At 36.6% G+C, this 17,522-nt stretch overlaps 1 protein-coding gene across 1 annotated transcript in view; it reads left to right on the forward strand.

Annotated features, from left to right (window-relative positions):
• Positions 1–15,175, forward strand: part of LOC127454894 (collagen alpha-1(XII) chain-like) — a 141,251-nt gene extending 126,076 nt beyond the window's left edge. The window contains exons 57-66 of the mRNA XM_051722398.1: positions 201–254; positions 1,386–1,439; positions 1,652–1,705; positions 3,291–3,362; positions 3,567–3,602; positions 3,902–3,968; positions 4,083–4,265; positions 5,807–5,884; positions 9,154–9,324; positions 14,359–15,175. Of these exons, the coding sequence (XP_051578358.1) occupies positions 201–254; positions 1,386–1,439; positions 1,652–1,705; positions 3,291–3,362; positions 3,567–3,602; positions 3,902–3,968; positions 4,083–4,265; positions 5,807–5,884; positions 9,154–9,324; positions 14,359–14,504 (915 nt within the window). The 3' untranslated portion in view covers positions 14,505–15,175. The remainder of the gene's footprint in view (positions 1–200; positions 255–1,385; positions 1,440–1,651; positions 1,706–3,290; positions 3,363–3,566; positions 3,603–3,901; positions 3,969–4,082; positions 4,266–5,806; positions 5,885–9,153; positions 9,325–14,358) is intronic.
• The last annotated feature ends 2,347 nt before the right edge of the window (positions 15,176–17,522 follow it).

Here is a 17,522-nt window from a genome sequence, read left to right on the forward strand (position 1 = left end):
ATAGTACTGTAATGTGTGGATATGAATTATGATGAAAGCTTCAGACCCATTTATTTATTAGAGCCAGCACTCACTCTGCCCCTCTCCCTGTAATCCACATACAGCCGAGATGTAAATTTCATGTTTGATGTTACAGAGGAATGAATGGGGCAGGTTTATAGCTGCAGTGTGAAAGCTTTCTTCATTTCTTCCATTTTCAGGGGCGGCCCGGACCTAAGGGAGACCCTGGTGACCCAGGTCTACCTGGACAGAGAGTAAGTGGTTTTTGTGTTTGAGCTGTTTTTTGAGTTCATGAAATCCAAGGCGGTGTACAGATGCCATTTTAGGTTTTGGAGGCTGTCCATAAGGCAATGTTTTTGCTTTTTGGGTTCAACAGAATTCAGAAAATGTAATATGTTTATCAGATAAATGGCTTTCAGTTTGAATTAATCCTAATTAAATAGTTCCACACTTAACTTTTTTATATTTAAAAAATTTACAGTTGGCAGATAGATCTGATGTCCTCTCAAAATGTGGAGTTTTACAGTAGGGTTGCAAAGTACATAGCAGTTCAAATGTTTGTTTAGATTAAAGCAGCGTGGAATGATTGTTAATGGCACTTTCCTCGAATATGTTACAAAAAATGGCTTGAAACTCTTAAGAAGTTAAACAAAGTATCAGTGAAAGGAGATGCTTAAACTTCAGAAAATGTTTTTTATCATAAGGTCACATTAAATGCAATATGATGTTTTATTTTCTATTTATTTTATATAAGGTTTACAACTTTGTTACCAAAATGTTTGACTTTTCATTTGATTTTGGAATTATTATTATTAATAATAATAATAATAATAATAATAATAATAATAATACAAATGCCAGAATGGGTAACATTGCCAGATATACATTTTATTAGACATTGGCACCAAATGTTGTTTTTTTAATTATTGATAAACATGTATTTTCCATAATATTTTTATATTGAATATCAATTGTACAGATTATGCCAAATTGATGGCACTGTTGTATGATAGATAACTGTTTATGTAGTTATTCAGTTTGTACCCTTTTCATGGAAAGTGCCTAATACCTTCCCATGACATCATTTTATTTTTGAAACTTTCAGAAACATACACCGCCAAAAACATGTTTGTACTTAATGCCTTAAGATGAAGATGCATCACTGACTACATTTCTTTGTAGGAGGTTTATTTCCACATGAATTTATGTATCTTAATTAGTAAAACCTTTCTTCTTCTCCATGGAAAGGTTAAACTTAGTCATATCCTGACAGTATATGGAATTATTCAGCTTTGATCCACAAACAGCTAAATCATTGTTTGATACATATAAAACACTGTTCAGTATTTTGAAACTACTACTATATTATTGATTTTTCTTAAAAGGGCCAAGTTGGTGCTCCAGGTCCTCTCGGCCCCATTGGACCTACTGGAGCGAGGGTAAGACAAGTTTTGCAATCTGAATGAACAGTCATAGTTTTAACATCAAGTGCATTTTTTCAGCTGTAGTTGTTATCTAGGTTGTGTCTTGTCTGGCCAGACCAATTTAGTCTGTTGCAATAAGCCCATTACAAGGGCATGTTTAGACATTCCCCCGATACTATTAGTTTGTCCATCTTCTACATTTCATGTCAGCATATGTTTTTGTTCAGGGTCCACCAGGAAATGAAGGCCCATCTGGACCAAGAGGTCCATCGGGACCAATGGTGTGTAATTTATCTTTTAAATGTAAAGCAATTATCATTTAGCCAGAAAAGTCAGCATTAAGATCAGATTACATATCAAATGTTATATAAATGAAGCATTCATCAAATGTCCTATTCTTCCTTTAGTTAACTCAACCTTGCCAACACTCACATATACAACGATCAGCCACAACATTAAAACCACCTGCCAAATATTGTTTAGGTCCCCCTCGTGCTGCCAAAATAGCCTGCATCTCAGAATAGCATTCTGACATGATATTCTTCTCACCACAATTGTACAGAGTGGTTATCTGAGTTACCGTAGACTTTGTCAGTTCGAACCACTCTGTTGACCTCTCTCATCAACAAGGCATTTCCTTCCGCAGAACTGCCGCTCACTGGATGTTTTTTTGTTTTTGTTTTTGTTTTTGTTTTTGGTACCATTCGGAGTAAATTCTAGAGACTGTTGTGCATGAAAATCCCAGGAGATCAGCAGTTACAGAAATACTTAAACCAGCCCATCTGGTACCAACAATCATCAATACGATTATCTAATCAGCCAATCATGTGGCAGCAGAGCAGTGCATAAAATCATGCAGATACGGGTCAAAAGCTTCAGCTGATGTTCACATCAACCATCAGAATGGGGAAAAAATGTGTTCTCAGTGATTTGGACCGTGGCATGATTGTTGGTGCCTGACGGGCTGGTTTGAGTATTTCTGTAACTGCTGATCTCCTGAGATTTTCACGCATAAGAGTCTCTATAATTACTCCGAATGGTGCCAAAAACAAAAAACATCCAGTGAGCAGCAGTTCTGTGGATGGAAATGCCTTGTTGATGAGAGAGGTCAACAGAGAATGGCCAGACTGGTTCGAACTGACAAAGTCTACAGTAACTCAGGTAACCACTCTGGACAATTGTGGTAAGAAGAATATCATGTCAGAATGCTATTCTGAGATGCGGGTTGGCGCTGTTTTGGCGGCATGAGGAGGACCTACACAATATTAGGTAGGTGATTTTAATGTTGTGGCTGATCGGTGTATATGTATACAGTACCACCATATATCATATATATTATACAATTAGGAAGGGATAATGCACAGTCATCTGGTCATTATTGCAAAATAAACAACTCCACTCACTGTAGTGGATTATTTTGACATAATTTCTGGCTGATTGTACATTATCCGGCTTATTAAATGACTACTTACCGAATAAATAAATGAATGGTCATGAAATATTTAAAGGAGTTTTATTCTGTGAGAAAAAGCTTTGTTGGAAATTGACTTTACCATCTCTCATGTCTAGTAGGTTTGACTTATGTACACTTTGGAACCTTATTCATGAAACATTAGCAGATCAAATTTGTCTGTAAATTGTTAGAAAAACGATTCTTAAGTAAATTGCCCCATTCAAATCAATGGGACAATTTACGCAAGAAAGAATTTACACACAAATTTGTTGTTCTAGTTTCATGAATAAGGCCCTATGTTTTTTAAGACCAAGTAAATATGTATAAACAGTAATGTTGTGAGTTCAAACTGTCAGGAACTGAATAGTTAATTAAGCCTATTAGAGTAATGATTACCATGTTTACATTTTTAGGGACCCCCAGGATCACCTGGGATGCCAGGAATCGCAGGAAAACCAGGAAAACCTGGAGACACTGGCTTCCCAGTATGTATATGTTTAAGTGATTAAAATTAAATCATTGGACTTTTTTTTCATATAAATGTATATATAGTATATGTAAAAAATAGCAAAGTTGATGATGAATTATAGATATCTGCCATTGAACTATAGCATATCTACTTACAAGCTACAGACCTGCTATTGCTTTTGTCTGTTTTCTGTCTTATCTTTCTCTCCTGTCAATCACAGGGAGCTGTTGGCATGAAAGGAGAGAAGGGTGAAAGGGTAGGTGTCACTTTCATAAACTTTATCACAGGAATAACTCTGATATTTGTAATTTATTAATGGTGTTTGCAAAGGCAAGCATTACTATTGCTTATATTTAGGATTAGGGATTAGAAAAACTTCAGGGTGTAACTTGTCACTCACGTTTAAAATATAAACGATGCAAACAAAATCTGTATCAAGTGTGTTCTACGCATCTGCCCATGACCACCAAGATGTGCAAAGGTTTTACTTTATTTGTTTGTTGGATTCAGAAAATGTAAAATTTTAGTTTATTCTCTTGTCTCTCTGATCTCCAGGGAGATACTGCGTCACAGAATATGATGCGCTCCGTAGCAAGACAAGTCTGTGAACAACTAGTCAACAGTAAGCAGCCTCAACATTCTTTGTGAATATGCTAGTGATGGCTTTAACATGTTTTTGCATAAACCCACAATTTTCTCATTATGCTAATACAGAAAATGCCTAATTTGCTTGTAGGACAAATGAGCAGAATTGATATGATGATGAACCAGATCCCCAGTAACTACAGGAGCAACAGTCCTGGTCCTGCTGGACCTCCAGGCCCTCCTGGCAACCAGGGACCCCGTGGAGAGCCAGGTCAGACTGGACCCAACGGTTTCCCAGGAAACCCAGGTTCGCAAGGACCTCCAGGAGAAAGAGGTATGTGATTTCCACATTTAGGAAGAAATCTTTGTTATTAAGGTTTATTAAAAATGATGGCTTAAAATTTATCCTTATATTAGGTTGACACCATGCTGAGCAGAGTATCTAATGACAGAAATATGCTCTGCTGAGATTGCAGTGTAGGGATGATGTGGGAGTGTCAGTTAGAGCTATGTGACTCTCTGAAAACTTGTAAACTGGGCAATGGTTTGGACTTTTGAGTTACATTCTTGTTGATCTCATAGGCTAAATCATAATTCTTTTCAAGTTTCACTGTATTTTGCCTCCAAAATTTTTTTGGGATTTAAATGGATTTAAAATATAGTAAATTCTTAATTTAAATAAAAAATGTTGTGATTTACAGACACCTTCAGGGACGGAGGGCCAGTATGGCCAGTGCAAAAGTCATGCGACCTGACTTTCAAACCAAGCTGAACGCTAGTGTCCCCGGGCCTCAGAGCAAATAAAGTGCAAGCTGCTCACTTTGGACTCTGGGCACTTTTGCGCATACAACGCATGCTGATCACTAGGATCCCTGGGCCCCTTAGCGTATATTGTTGACACCAGGGTCACCAGGCCCCGCAACATGTCTACAGAATTAGAGCTTGTCAGACAGCTACATTTTGATGAGCTAGTGGATGATTTTGTGAGGAGGAAGGAAAGAAAGACATGTTGGGTACAATGGAGCTAATACCCCTGTGGGGTAAAAGGCACTTTTATTTTCTCCCAAAACATCAAATATGAACAAAACAACCACATGCTATATAAACATACCATGTTTTACACTCACTGAGAACTTTATTAGGAACACTATGGTCCTAATAAAGTGCCCAACGTGGTCTTATGCTATTGTAGCCCAACCGCCTCAAGGTTCGGCATGTGCATTCTGTGATGCTATCTGCTCACTGCAATTGTACAGAGTGGTTATCTGAGTTACTGTAGCCTTTCTGTCAGCTCAAACCAGTCTGGCCATTCTCCATTGACTTCAACAAGGCGCTTCCATCTGTAGAACTGCCGCTCGCTGAATGTTTTTTGTTTTTGGCACCATTCTGAGTAAACTCTAGAGACTGTTGTGCGTGAAAATCCCAGGAGATCAGTAGTTACAGAAATACTCAAACCAGCCCGTCACTTTTTTCCCCATTCTGATAGTTGATGTGAACATTAATTGAAGCTCCTGACCCTTATCTGCATGATTTTATGCACTGCATCTCTGCCACACGATTGCTGATTAGATAATCGCACGAATAAGTAAGTGTACAGGTTTTTCTAATAAAGTGCTCAGTGAGTGTTAGTAGGGTTGGTAGTTCAAACTTTTTTATTTGAATTCTATTGGAATTTTTAAAATATTACAGCAAAAAAATGATATTTGAATGATTTTTGCCTACCAAAACACACAGATGTTATTGTTGAATTGATCTCAGATCTGACCAGTTGTATTGGACTGTCCATCCACATCTGTATACTTTGTGTTCAGCATTTCCACCACTCAGGTAGATGGTTGCCAGTTTAAAGTATTTATATTCCCCTTTGTATTTTAGGATTGCCCGGAGAGAAGGGTGAGAGAGGAAGTCCAGGCATTGGCACTCGGGGACAGAGAGGATTACCTGGACCACCTGGTATGTCATTATGCAACCTTACTCCATCTAAGCTTAACTGGGCTAATTTCAGTGCTAATTATATCCAGAGTTAGTGTGCACACACCGATCGAGTTTCAGACGTAGCCTATCCCAAATCTCTTGATAAATGAACACCATTTCTGCTGATCGTTAACATCTATTTATCAACAAAAAGTAGTCATTTCCATATCACAATGTTCCTCATTCTGAGAGGAACACTCAAGTATTTAAGCTTGATAGATGAACATAAACACCAAAATGATGAATAATCATGAAATGAATGGTCTTTTATGCAACTGTTGGCATTAGTTTTTCCAAAGTATCGGGTATGACTGTTTCCTCTAGTTTGGTTGGACAAGTTGGTTCAAAGAAGTGCCAACCTCTCATCAAACCGAGTTGTGACAGTTGGGATTAAGAGAACCTCAAAAGTATTACAATTTAGCTGAAGGTTTTGCCTCAAAAGGCCTATGACGGGTTATATACTTAGTTGAAACATTTATTGATGTGTAAGATATAAAGGTAAGCAGGGCTTTTTCTGTGATAAATCAGAATCCAACAACTATACAAATAATGGTTCTTCAGTGGTTCTTTGTAGCGCCCTAAATGCATTAACAGCATTCTTACAGGTTTTTGAAGAGTACCCATGTGTGGGGAATAGATGGCATAAATAATGTCATAGGATGGAGCCCTACATCATATCAACAAGTCAACACAGCAGAAAGAATTCAACATTTCTGGGACTACAGCGAGAAAATGGAAAAACACATACTGTACACTATAGAGCCCGACCGATATGGGATTTTTGAGACCAATACCGATTTTAGAGAGGGAAAATTCACCGATTACAGATATGGTTGCCGATGTATTTAATTTTTGAGCTGGAATGAAAACAGACCTTTTCTATGTAGATTTTTCACTGATTTTGCACCGATATGACTATGCAAAGGTACTCAGAAGGCTGCTTTCTTAAATATTTTTATCAAAGAATATTTTACATTATTATTATAATACATTGTCAACAAATTCTAGAAATGAACACTGAGAAAATAAATAAATAAAAATACAATAAATAGCTTAATAAACATCAGTACTGTATGTTTAGTATAAGTCAATTGCTGACCATTTAAATAAAGAATAAATAAAAATAAAACAAATAGCTAAATAAACTTCAGTACTGTTTAGTCTCAGTCAAATGCTGACCATTAAAATAAAGAATAAATAAAAATAAAATAAATAGCTAAATAAACATCAGTACTGTTTAGTATCAGTCAAATGCTGACCATTAAAATAAAGAATAAACACAAATAAAATAAATAGCTAAATAAACATCAGTACTGTTTAGTATCAGTCAAATGCTGACCATTAAAATAAAGAATAAATACAAATAAAATAAATAGCTAAATAAACATCAGTACTGTTTAGTATCAGTCAAATGCTGACTATATTAATACTGCCCAGTCAAGATAAACAGATAAGCAGCGGTGTTACACAGGGGAAACTTTCAACGGTGGAAAACCAGACTTTTAAATATTACATTTTATAAATGCAACGACTGTAATTGTTCGGTTGAAGGGGGTACCAAACTGTAAATCCTGAACAAAACAGTTTGGTGAATACATGTTTACTCATTAGCTTCCACTCAGCTGACAACAATGAAAGTACCTACGTGCTTAGCTAGTTAGCTATAAGCTCGTTGTCACGGAGAGTAAAAGACGGACATTGTTTATTTTACTTTCCAGCATTGTGTCTCACCAAATAGGTAACAACATAGCATGAAATCAACACTCATCAGACACAGTCCACCACCGCACCGTTGTCTGCTGAGCTGCAAAAAGATGCTCTGATGTTTACCTTTCAATATGCTACATTACTGACTGCACTGATAAACTATAGCTGGCTAAGAGCAAACAGACATGAGTGACATGGTTGTCAGGGACAAGGTTAATGTTATATTAGTTATATTGAAAAGGGAAAATGATGGGGTCATTGTTTATTAAGTTTCCAGTATGTATTTCACAAACTAGTTAACTTACTGAGACACCACTCAACTCCGCCCTGTCTGCAGAGCCACCGTCAGCTCAACTCTGTAAACAATGGAGTCAGAGCGTGCTCTGCTGGACAAACTACACTATGACACCAATTCTAAAGCATTGTTTTCTGCATTATATATTCTGAAATCTGTAAAATATACACCGATACTGATATATCGGTGAAAGGCTAATATCAGCCGACCAATATATCGGTCGGGCACTAGTACACTATAAACTATATCCATTTATATACAACAATTTAGAACATCGACTACTGTCCCTTGTTCACGTATATACACTCAAGTACACTGGGGGAATCCCAGAGTTTTATGTAAGAGGAAAAACCCATTATTGTAGTGCAATTCCACTGCAGGTCGTGATGGAAAGTTAAGTAAACAAACACAGCAACAACTCTGAAAATAAAATAGCGAAGTCTTCCTCGGATGCCATGTTTGTTATTTACACAAGCGTTGTGGTAAATTACGTTGCTATGAGGAAGTTACTTACTGAACGTGACGCATATATGGGAGCAAAGGGAATGTCGATAACACAGTTCATGTAGAAATAAATGATCTAGTTATTAGGGGAAATTTGTTCAGACATGTTTAGGGTTTTGAGTACAGCACCTTGATTCAGTCATCCAAGTGCACAACACATAAAGGTTAATGAATTATTGGTGTCATGGTAACTAGAACAACAATCTGTTAAACACAATTCAGCATTTTCTCCAGGGGACATTTTGGCTTTTATGTTGCTTAGCCTACGTAGTCAACATATTTAATTGCTATACAATGTGCTAGTGCAAACCCACAGTCCCAGGAGCCAGGCTATCGTTGAAAACTAGAAAGAAGTGGAATGTCTCCTTCATATGAACGATGCCAAGACCACTTTGTGAATGAATCAGACTAAGGTTGTATTTGTACAGTAGGAGGAAGTTTGTGGTGACTCACTGTTTGGAGTTTGGGGGAGTGCTTTCTGCAGAGGCTTCATTGCCAACACATGTACTGACATCGTAGTGTACAAGAGTGAGAGTTGAGGGACAACATTCCAGTTTGGTTTGTACTGTCTAGACAGAAAGGGGTTTGGGGGGGAGGGGGCAAAGGAGTTTCCCCTTCTTCCTTTTAATTAAGCAGTCAAAATATTTAAATTACTGTGTTAAGATCAGTTTTCCCCCTATATATCACACTGAAACTTTGAAGGGATGTCAAGATTTTTTTTTTCTTCGCTTTCTTTTTCTAGGGCCACCAGGGCAGTCCCAAATAGGGCCCCCTGGTCCCACAGGCTCATCTGGGCCCAATGGCCCACCAGGGCGGCAGGGTTCCCCTGGAATCCGAGGACCACCTGGACCTCCTGGATATTGTGATTCCTCTCAGTGTGTAGGCATTCCCTACAATGGACAAGGATACCCAGGTATGCACATAAGGTTTAGCATAAGGTCTTAAAAGCACTGTTCCAAAACCTATTGAGCCACCCTGCTGTCTACAAAGGCAGTTGCCTTCTAAAACATAATCTTAAAGACACTTTTTCACTATCTTCGATCTCCAGATACAACTGAAACATTTCACCCCTAGCGGTACCTTTTCTGTGTAATGTTATATCCAATTTTACAACTTTGCACTGACAATGTAACGCGGTTAACCTTAAAATGACATTAAAAATGACCATTTAAACAACTTTACAGCTCAAATATGTGAGTGCTTTTATCAAAGTGAATAATGTGTGCTTTTTATAAAATTATAAGCTTTACATTTCTGCCTTTAAACCCTCTAAAAATCGGCCCCATTGACTTCCTTTGCAAGTGCCTCACTGTAAACTTGATTTTGCTTTTTTTTTATTTTATTTATTTTTTTAAGAAAAAGAGGGGTCAATTCTTTTCCTTTTTTTTTGGGGGGGGGGGGGGGGTTATCAACATTATGCCACTATTGCTGTTGATTGAGCTTAACTTGTATTGCACCTGGAAAAAAAAAAAAATTTTTATTAATATTTACATTTTATTACAAATGCCTTTTGTGACATATTTGCAATGTAAATGAACATTTCTGACTTCCTCATTCATAAGCATTTAATCTGCTGAGCTAGCAGGAATTAAGAATGAAGTGAAAGACAAAACCGTTGATGTCACTGCACTCATAGTCTTGCTCAGGCGGTCGTATACTGTCTAGTCGCACAAGTTTAAATATTTCAATGCATCCAAAACTCAAAACGGATTGGAGAATTCTGCATCTGCTGATTTTCAGAACTCTATGAGACTCTCCCTTTGAAATTAATGACTTTGGGTCTATATAGGGTTGCCACCCGTCCCATAAAATACGCAATTTGTCCCGTATTTAAGCTAGTCAGATGGCGTCAAGGCGAAATTGTTCCAGATCATTGATTTGACATTGATATAAGTTGGAAATTTTGCCTATAGTGTGTAAGGGGTTGTCTGAAATGTCCAAACATTTTGCTGAAAATGTGCTAATAGTGTGGAGGGTAGCTGTGGTAAGGGACCATCTGAAAAGTTCACACATTGTACTAAAACATGCTAATACTGTGGAGGGTGTGGTAAGGGACCATCTGAAAAGATTTTTTTTATTGAAAAACAGAATGTTCAATATACATAAATGTCCAATAAGATGTACAAAATTACACAGATTGAACAATGTACGAATACAACCACTGAGTCATAAAGACAAGAAGTACAGGTGAAAGAAAAAAATAAATTAAATCCCAAAAATATAAATAAAAATACATATAAACCAACACAAATTGAAGAATTTAAAATAAATAATTTTTTTAATAAGTCATGGGTCAAGAAAGTAAAAAACATTTTGCAGCTAATTTTGGTGGATTAACTGTATAAATCCATGTAAACATCCAAGTAAAGTGTAAATGCCTTTTGCTCTGCCGTTCGCGTGATTGACAACTGGAGCACGAACAGACAGCATTTCTGCGTGTGCACGGGCATGAGGCGATCGTATGGTGAAGAGAGTGGCTGTGTTGTTCACTCATTCACTATGTCCTATGTAGTGAATGGCAGTGAGTGCACTATATCTCAGCAGTGAGTGAACGAAATGAGTGAGTGAATTGGGATGCTGACGTATACACAGAGTGTCAGAGCTCTGAGGCTGTCGCAGAAACAAAGTCACATATGAACTTTAAAATACTTGAGCCTTACATGTTATTCTTATTAAATAATATAATAATACATTAAATCTTCATTCTGTCATTTTTAATATATACTGTATGTTAATATAAGAGTAAACACATTTTATCAAATAAAGAGTACATTTTAAAATGTATCTGTATGTTTTGCCTCTCTATATGTTATGTTATTTTAATCAAGTAATGATTTGTCAAAAAGTAATTTAATACATTCAGCATGAAATAAAATATTGCAAGAGTGAAGGAAGCAGTAAACTCCCAGCTCATACGTCTTCCCCTTGGTGGATTGTGGGCAATTAACCATCGTCGAGTGCACATTAAATGTACACTCGAAATTAGAGTGCATTGTGTGTAAGAATGAGTGAACAAAAGAAGGGAACGAGTGGCTCACTCAGAATTCAGACACTTCTACAAAATGGCGGACACCCGAAATAGTGTACTGTATAATGGATAGGGGGCGGTTTCAGACACAGTGAGTGTTACACGACCAGGGTTGGTGCCCTACTCACTAGGCTGCACACTCTGCATTTAGAAAGCGGCGGTATTGCTGTACAGAACTAATGATCTAAATTCTTTCGACACAGAAAACTGTAACTACACTGAAATAAGAATCCACGCAGGACTTTAAAAGCTATGAAATAGTGAAAGTAGGCATTAATAAAGCATGATCTTGCTTTGGTTTATATTTCAGCATTATATATAATGTCCTTGTGGGACATTTTCACATTTTCACTGTAATAATTACTAGAAATTTTTCCAAACCTCTCTTCTTATTGACAAATTCATCCAGATCTGACAAGAGCCCTTAAATGGATGGTTTACCCAAAAATTACAATTCTCATTATTTACTCACCCTCATGCCACCCCAGATGTGTATGACTTTCTTTCATCTGCTGAACTCAGATGCAGATTTTTAGGAGTATTTCTCAGCTCTGTAGTTCCATAAATTGCAAGTGAATGGATGGCAACATTTTAAAGCTAAACAAAATTTAAAAAAAAGTCAGCATAAAAGTAATCCATAAGACTCCAATGGTTAAATCAGTATCTTCAGAAGCGATGTGATAGGTATGGATGAGAAACAGAGATATAGATCACCTTCACATTCTTCTTGTGTTTTTGGTGATTCACATTCATTACTTCTGAATTACTTCTCTGCATATCGCCCCCTGCTGGGCAGGGAGAAGAATGTCTAGCAGAAAATGACAAATATTGACCTCACCCACACCTATCATATCACTTCTGAAGATATGGATTTAATTACTGGAGTCTTATGGATTACTTTTATGCTGCCTTTTTGTGCTTTTTGTAGCATAAAAATTTTGGCCTACAGAGCTGAAATATTCTTCTAAAAATCTTAATTTGTGTTCTGCAGAAGAAAGGAAGTCATACATATCTGGGATGGCATGAGGATGAGTAAATGATGAGAGAATTTACATTTTTGGGTGAACTATCCCTTTAAAGTGATAGCTCAGCCATAATTTAATATTCTATCATCATTTACCTACCCTCATGTTGTTCCAAACCCATGTGACCTTTTGTATTATGTGGAACACAAAATATGTTAGACAGAATGTTAGGGACTGACAGTCTCGGTCACCATTCACTTTCAAAATATGGAGAAAAAAACACATTCACTGAAAATAAATGGTGACAAAAGCTAACATTCTGTCTAATATCTCCTTATTGTGTTGCATGGAAGAAAGAAAGTCATATGGGTTTGGAACAACATGATGGTGAACGACAGAATTTCCACTAATAATAATAATAATTCTGTAATACATGTTTAATGTCTATTATGTAATGGAATATAGGGGAGTTAACATCCATTATGTCATTTGTGAAAGTAATGAGTTACTCACTACTTGAGTACTCTTTTAATTGGATACTTTCTTACTCTTACTCAAGTAATTTTTTAAGTAATTGTACTTTTACTTAAGTACAGTTTTTGGCTACTCTACCCACCGCTGATAAATAGTTCTCCTCATACAAAGTGCAGAGACTTGACAAACATCCGATTCCAAAAGAGTTTGTCATTAGCATGCTGCTAAGCTAATAACATGATACGCTCAGAAGCATAAAAATAAATAGCACACACAATTATTGGGTTGAATAGTATTTTTATCAAATGTATTTATATTTAATATTTCTCTCAACTTGTCAACCATACAATGCTGCCTTAGAATTTGGCCAAAACAAGGTACCTTAGAATGCAGCATAGTGTCTTATAATGTGGTCTTGGCAGGCAGCTCACTAGGTTTTGGAACAGATCTTTAGCTCGTTTGCTATTTAAAAAAAAAAAAGGAAAAAAAAGTGTTTAACAGCTAATTGGTAAAGAACTGCATGTTATAATTTCTTTTACGCTACAGGAAGTAGTTAATAATTTTGCCACTGAGAAGAGCTAACACAATCTTTAACCCATTTCAGGTTTTGCATAGTATGCTATGTAGACTGCCTGATTCCTTACACATCCTTTGTCAGAGAGATTAGCACACACGCTCATGAGCTAATAAGGATAACCACCATGGATATGATTGCTGAATATTTGCTGGCCAACTCTTAAAATCAATCAAACCAAAGAAAGGACTGGACTGCCACTAACACCAGCTGAGCGCTACTATATCATACTGGAGACACATACCTGTGGCCTGTTTGCATCTAGAACTTAAACTGCAGAACAGCAAGAGAGAACTTCTGTTTGCCGACAACGCATGTGAAACTACTAACATAATGACCTTTTTTTTTTTGTTCAACAGTGGTAGCTTTGTATGAGGGTTAGATGACTGTAACTAAACTAATTGTGCCCTGTAAATGTTGATCGGCTAAAATAGGTTAACAGCAGTCACCAAGCTTGTGCCTGATAACTTGCTTCTTGCTGACGGCTGACATAACCTGTTTTATTTTTTTGAAACACCTTTATTGTTGTATGCAGCCAATGCTCAGGTCAAAAATATAGCATGTGCCATTTGTATATGCACCATAAAGTTTTTGGTATGTTTGCAGAGTGCTGTGTTACAAACTTTACTTTATTATTTTGTATTGTGATTTATATAATTGTGTGATACCTCAGAGAGATTAGTGCAAGTGTGTTACCTTCAAATGTCCCCAAATAAATTCTTTTTATACACTTATGTTAGATTAGCGATAGTTGAGGACAGCTACAGAATGGGGTTAACATTGACATTTTTGTATTACTTTTTTACGATTTAATCAAGATTACATTGACACTATGTATAAATGAAGTTATGACATGTCGGAACCAAAAAGCACATGCTCAGCTGGCCAAATAATATTTCCAAGCAGGCCCCTACCAACCTGGACCTGAAACCTACGTAGTGCCCATACCAGCCGAGCCATCAGAAGACATTGAGACACAGTCACCAAGTTTAAGAAACCAGCGTGGAAAAAGATCGCTATCAACACAGGAAGCTGAAAGAATAGAAACATAAAGTGAAGTGGAGGAATCGTTCAGTTGTATCTTTAGTTTACAAAACCTAGCCTCAATCCACATTCATATGCAAATGTGGAAATAAGGCTGATATTCAATCCTAGTTTCCTTTTAAGAAACCTGTGTGCTTATTAATGGTTCCAAATTGTGTCTTTGCTTGTAACATAACTGCATTTTGTATTTGTAAGAAACTCAAGTTCAGTATCCCAATCACAGAATATGCAATGGAAATAAAGACCTATTAATAACTAAGAATGGAATCCTCACACATTAGAAAGTTTTAAAGTGTAAACATGTTTGTTGCACTGCAATTTTATGTGCTATGTCTTCTCTCTCATGGAAAATGGCAAATGGTTCCACTTCCTTTAAATCTTGTTAAACCTGACTTTTGTTTTGTTATCCTAAACTGAATATTTATCTGTTGTATACAAACTCAGACCAAAGGATGAATTGCATGCCTGTGTTGTATATTTAGTAAGGACGTTTACATTCAGAATATAGTTGTTTTTCCAATGCTATCAGTTTCAAATGCATTTGGAATTTGTTGCAAGACTATGGAAAAAGAATAGCTTCTTTCATGTCTGAATTGCACATTGTGAATTCCACAGCCTTGTTTTCTTATTTATTTCTGAATCAGAAGAGGCATTTTTCAATAAAACTACTGAAAATGTTTAATTGCTCTTGTGATCTCTCTTTGGTGAAAATTTAAGAATAACATCACAAGGTTTGGGTAATTTATCATGAAATATTTTCTTGTCTAGGATCAGAATAAATGTTCTGTTATGTAACAAAGTTCATGGTGCTGTAACTAGGGATAACTAGGGAATAAACACACTTCACATGACCTCTGTAAAGCAGTGGATCTTGTATTTATAAGGAAAACATTAAAAGGAAAGGGCTTCCAATGCAATGTTCATGTAAATGCCATAACATTTATTAAAGGAATAGTTTAGCCACAAATTTAAATTCTGTCATTATTTACACATTTTACCCCCATGTCACAAACCTATCATTTGACTTAAAAAAAACAAAAACAAAACATGGAATATACAGAGTAGTCTTTGATGCTTTTATACGCTGTGTGAAGATTCTTCAAAACTTTCTCCTTTCATGTTTCACTGAAAAACGTTTTCAACTACTTTGAATAGTATTCCTATAAGGTTTTGTTCCACTACATTAGAAGTGCAGGTAATCATTGGCAGAAATCCTTAATTGTGCTCTCAGATTGATTTTACACATTAAACACATGCAGTCATTATTTGATATCTGATATAGAAGAGGAGGTTAAAGGCTGGCTCCCCACAAACATGCCTGTTTTTTCATCAGATTTGTTCATCCACTTCTGTGGAAATATTTAGTTCAAAATAACTTTGAGGAGGACTGAATCACTGAAAAAAGGGAGCAATAGATTACAGGTCAAATGTCTGATTATATAACCCTCTTTTTCCGATACTTGCTTACACACTGAAAATGCATTATCTGTCATTTCAGTAATCATATTTGAATGTGCTCAGATATCACGCAGACTTAAATTTCATTATGACATCATTTATCTTCTATAGCCACTTGTTCTATGTAGGGTCACAGGTAGTGCTGGAGCCTATTCCAGCTGTCTTGGGCCAAAGGCAGGGAAACACCCTGGACAAGTGGCCAGTTCATCACAGGGCTAACACACACACAGACATAGACATACACATTCACACTCACACTCACACTCTCACCTACAGGCAATTTAGAGTTTCCAATTAACTTAACCTGCATGTTTTTGGAATATGGGGGTTTCCACACCCTGGGTGAGCCTGGACTCTAACCAGGGACCTTCTTGCTGTGAGGTGACAGTGTTACCCACTGAACCACCGACTTTGTGACATCATGAAGTCATGTAAATTATGTGAAAATACAATCTTACTTCTCAGTAACTTGAAGCAATGGAATTTGTGGGTGTAGCTTCAAGAAATCCACTGTAAAGTATATGAATGCAGATTTGAATGCATGTTTATGTAGAACAAAATAAACAAGGCAGCATAGAATAAGCTTATGAATTTTTTTCTTGTGCTGACATGATGTCTTATATAAAGCTGACATCTAATAATTCTGACCCTCAATTGAAGGCATTGGTTTTATGCATTCATTTCCTTATGGACTGACTCTAAAGACTAGAAGGGTGTTGTTAGGTTTAAGCTGTCCAGTCCTCCCAGATGCACCATGTCCTCTCCTAAAAATGGAGAATGACTTATTTCTATTGCCAAAACTCTGTTGAAAGAAATACATTAAGCACCTTACATTTAGCTGCAGTGTTATTTTTAAAACTGATTTTTGAGAGAGAGTTTAGGGTCTGGACTCAGATACATTTGTGTTGGACCTGCTCCAGAGTCTTGTTCCACACTGTAGTTCCATTCTACAGAAAAAAAAAAAACTCACAGTTTGTATGTTGAGAGATCAATTACAAACATCCGGACTATAGAGGACACAGAAAATGTTAGAAACACAAAACTTTAATTGTCATGGCAGCTACTGATTTCAACATTTATACATATTAACAGGCCATATAAATTCTATAGCTTATGTTGCTGTTTTTATTTTTATGTTTTTAATTTTTCCTTAAAAACTGATACTGAGGATACTTACAGAAACAGTATTTATACCCATTTTGAGAAAGTAGCTGTGAAATACACATATGGTTTGTGCTGTCACCATGGGAGTTTTGTCATATTTCAACTTGCCATGTTGCAGCAAATTTCAATCTCTCAATTTGTCATATTGTGAACTTTTCAAAAGCCATGTGTCCTCAATATGTCACTGCATATTTGTGGTCCCACAATTTTTTCGTCACATTCCAGTAAAAACAAACCCTAACCTAGTAGCGGCCCATGCTTTTCGCAATGAAAAAGACACCCTATGCACATCATACATTTTGTTGCAGCCAAATAATAGTACCAACAAAAGCCACCAACACAAATTTGACATGACACTGAATTAGTGATGTCAGCAAGTAACCAGTCAAGCCGGTTCACAACAT

This window comes from Myxocyprinus asiaticus, chromosome 17 (genome assembly GCF_019703515.2).
Source record: "Myxocyprinus asiaticus isolate MX2 ecotype Aquarium Trade chromosome 17, UBuf_Myxa_2, whole genome shotgun sequence".
In the NCBI taxonomy this organism is placed as follows: Eukaryota; Metazoa; Chordata; class Actinopteri; order Cypriniformes; family Catostomidae; genus Myxocyprinus; species Myxocyprinus asiaticus.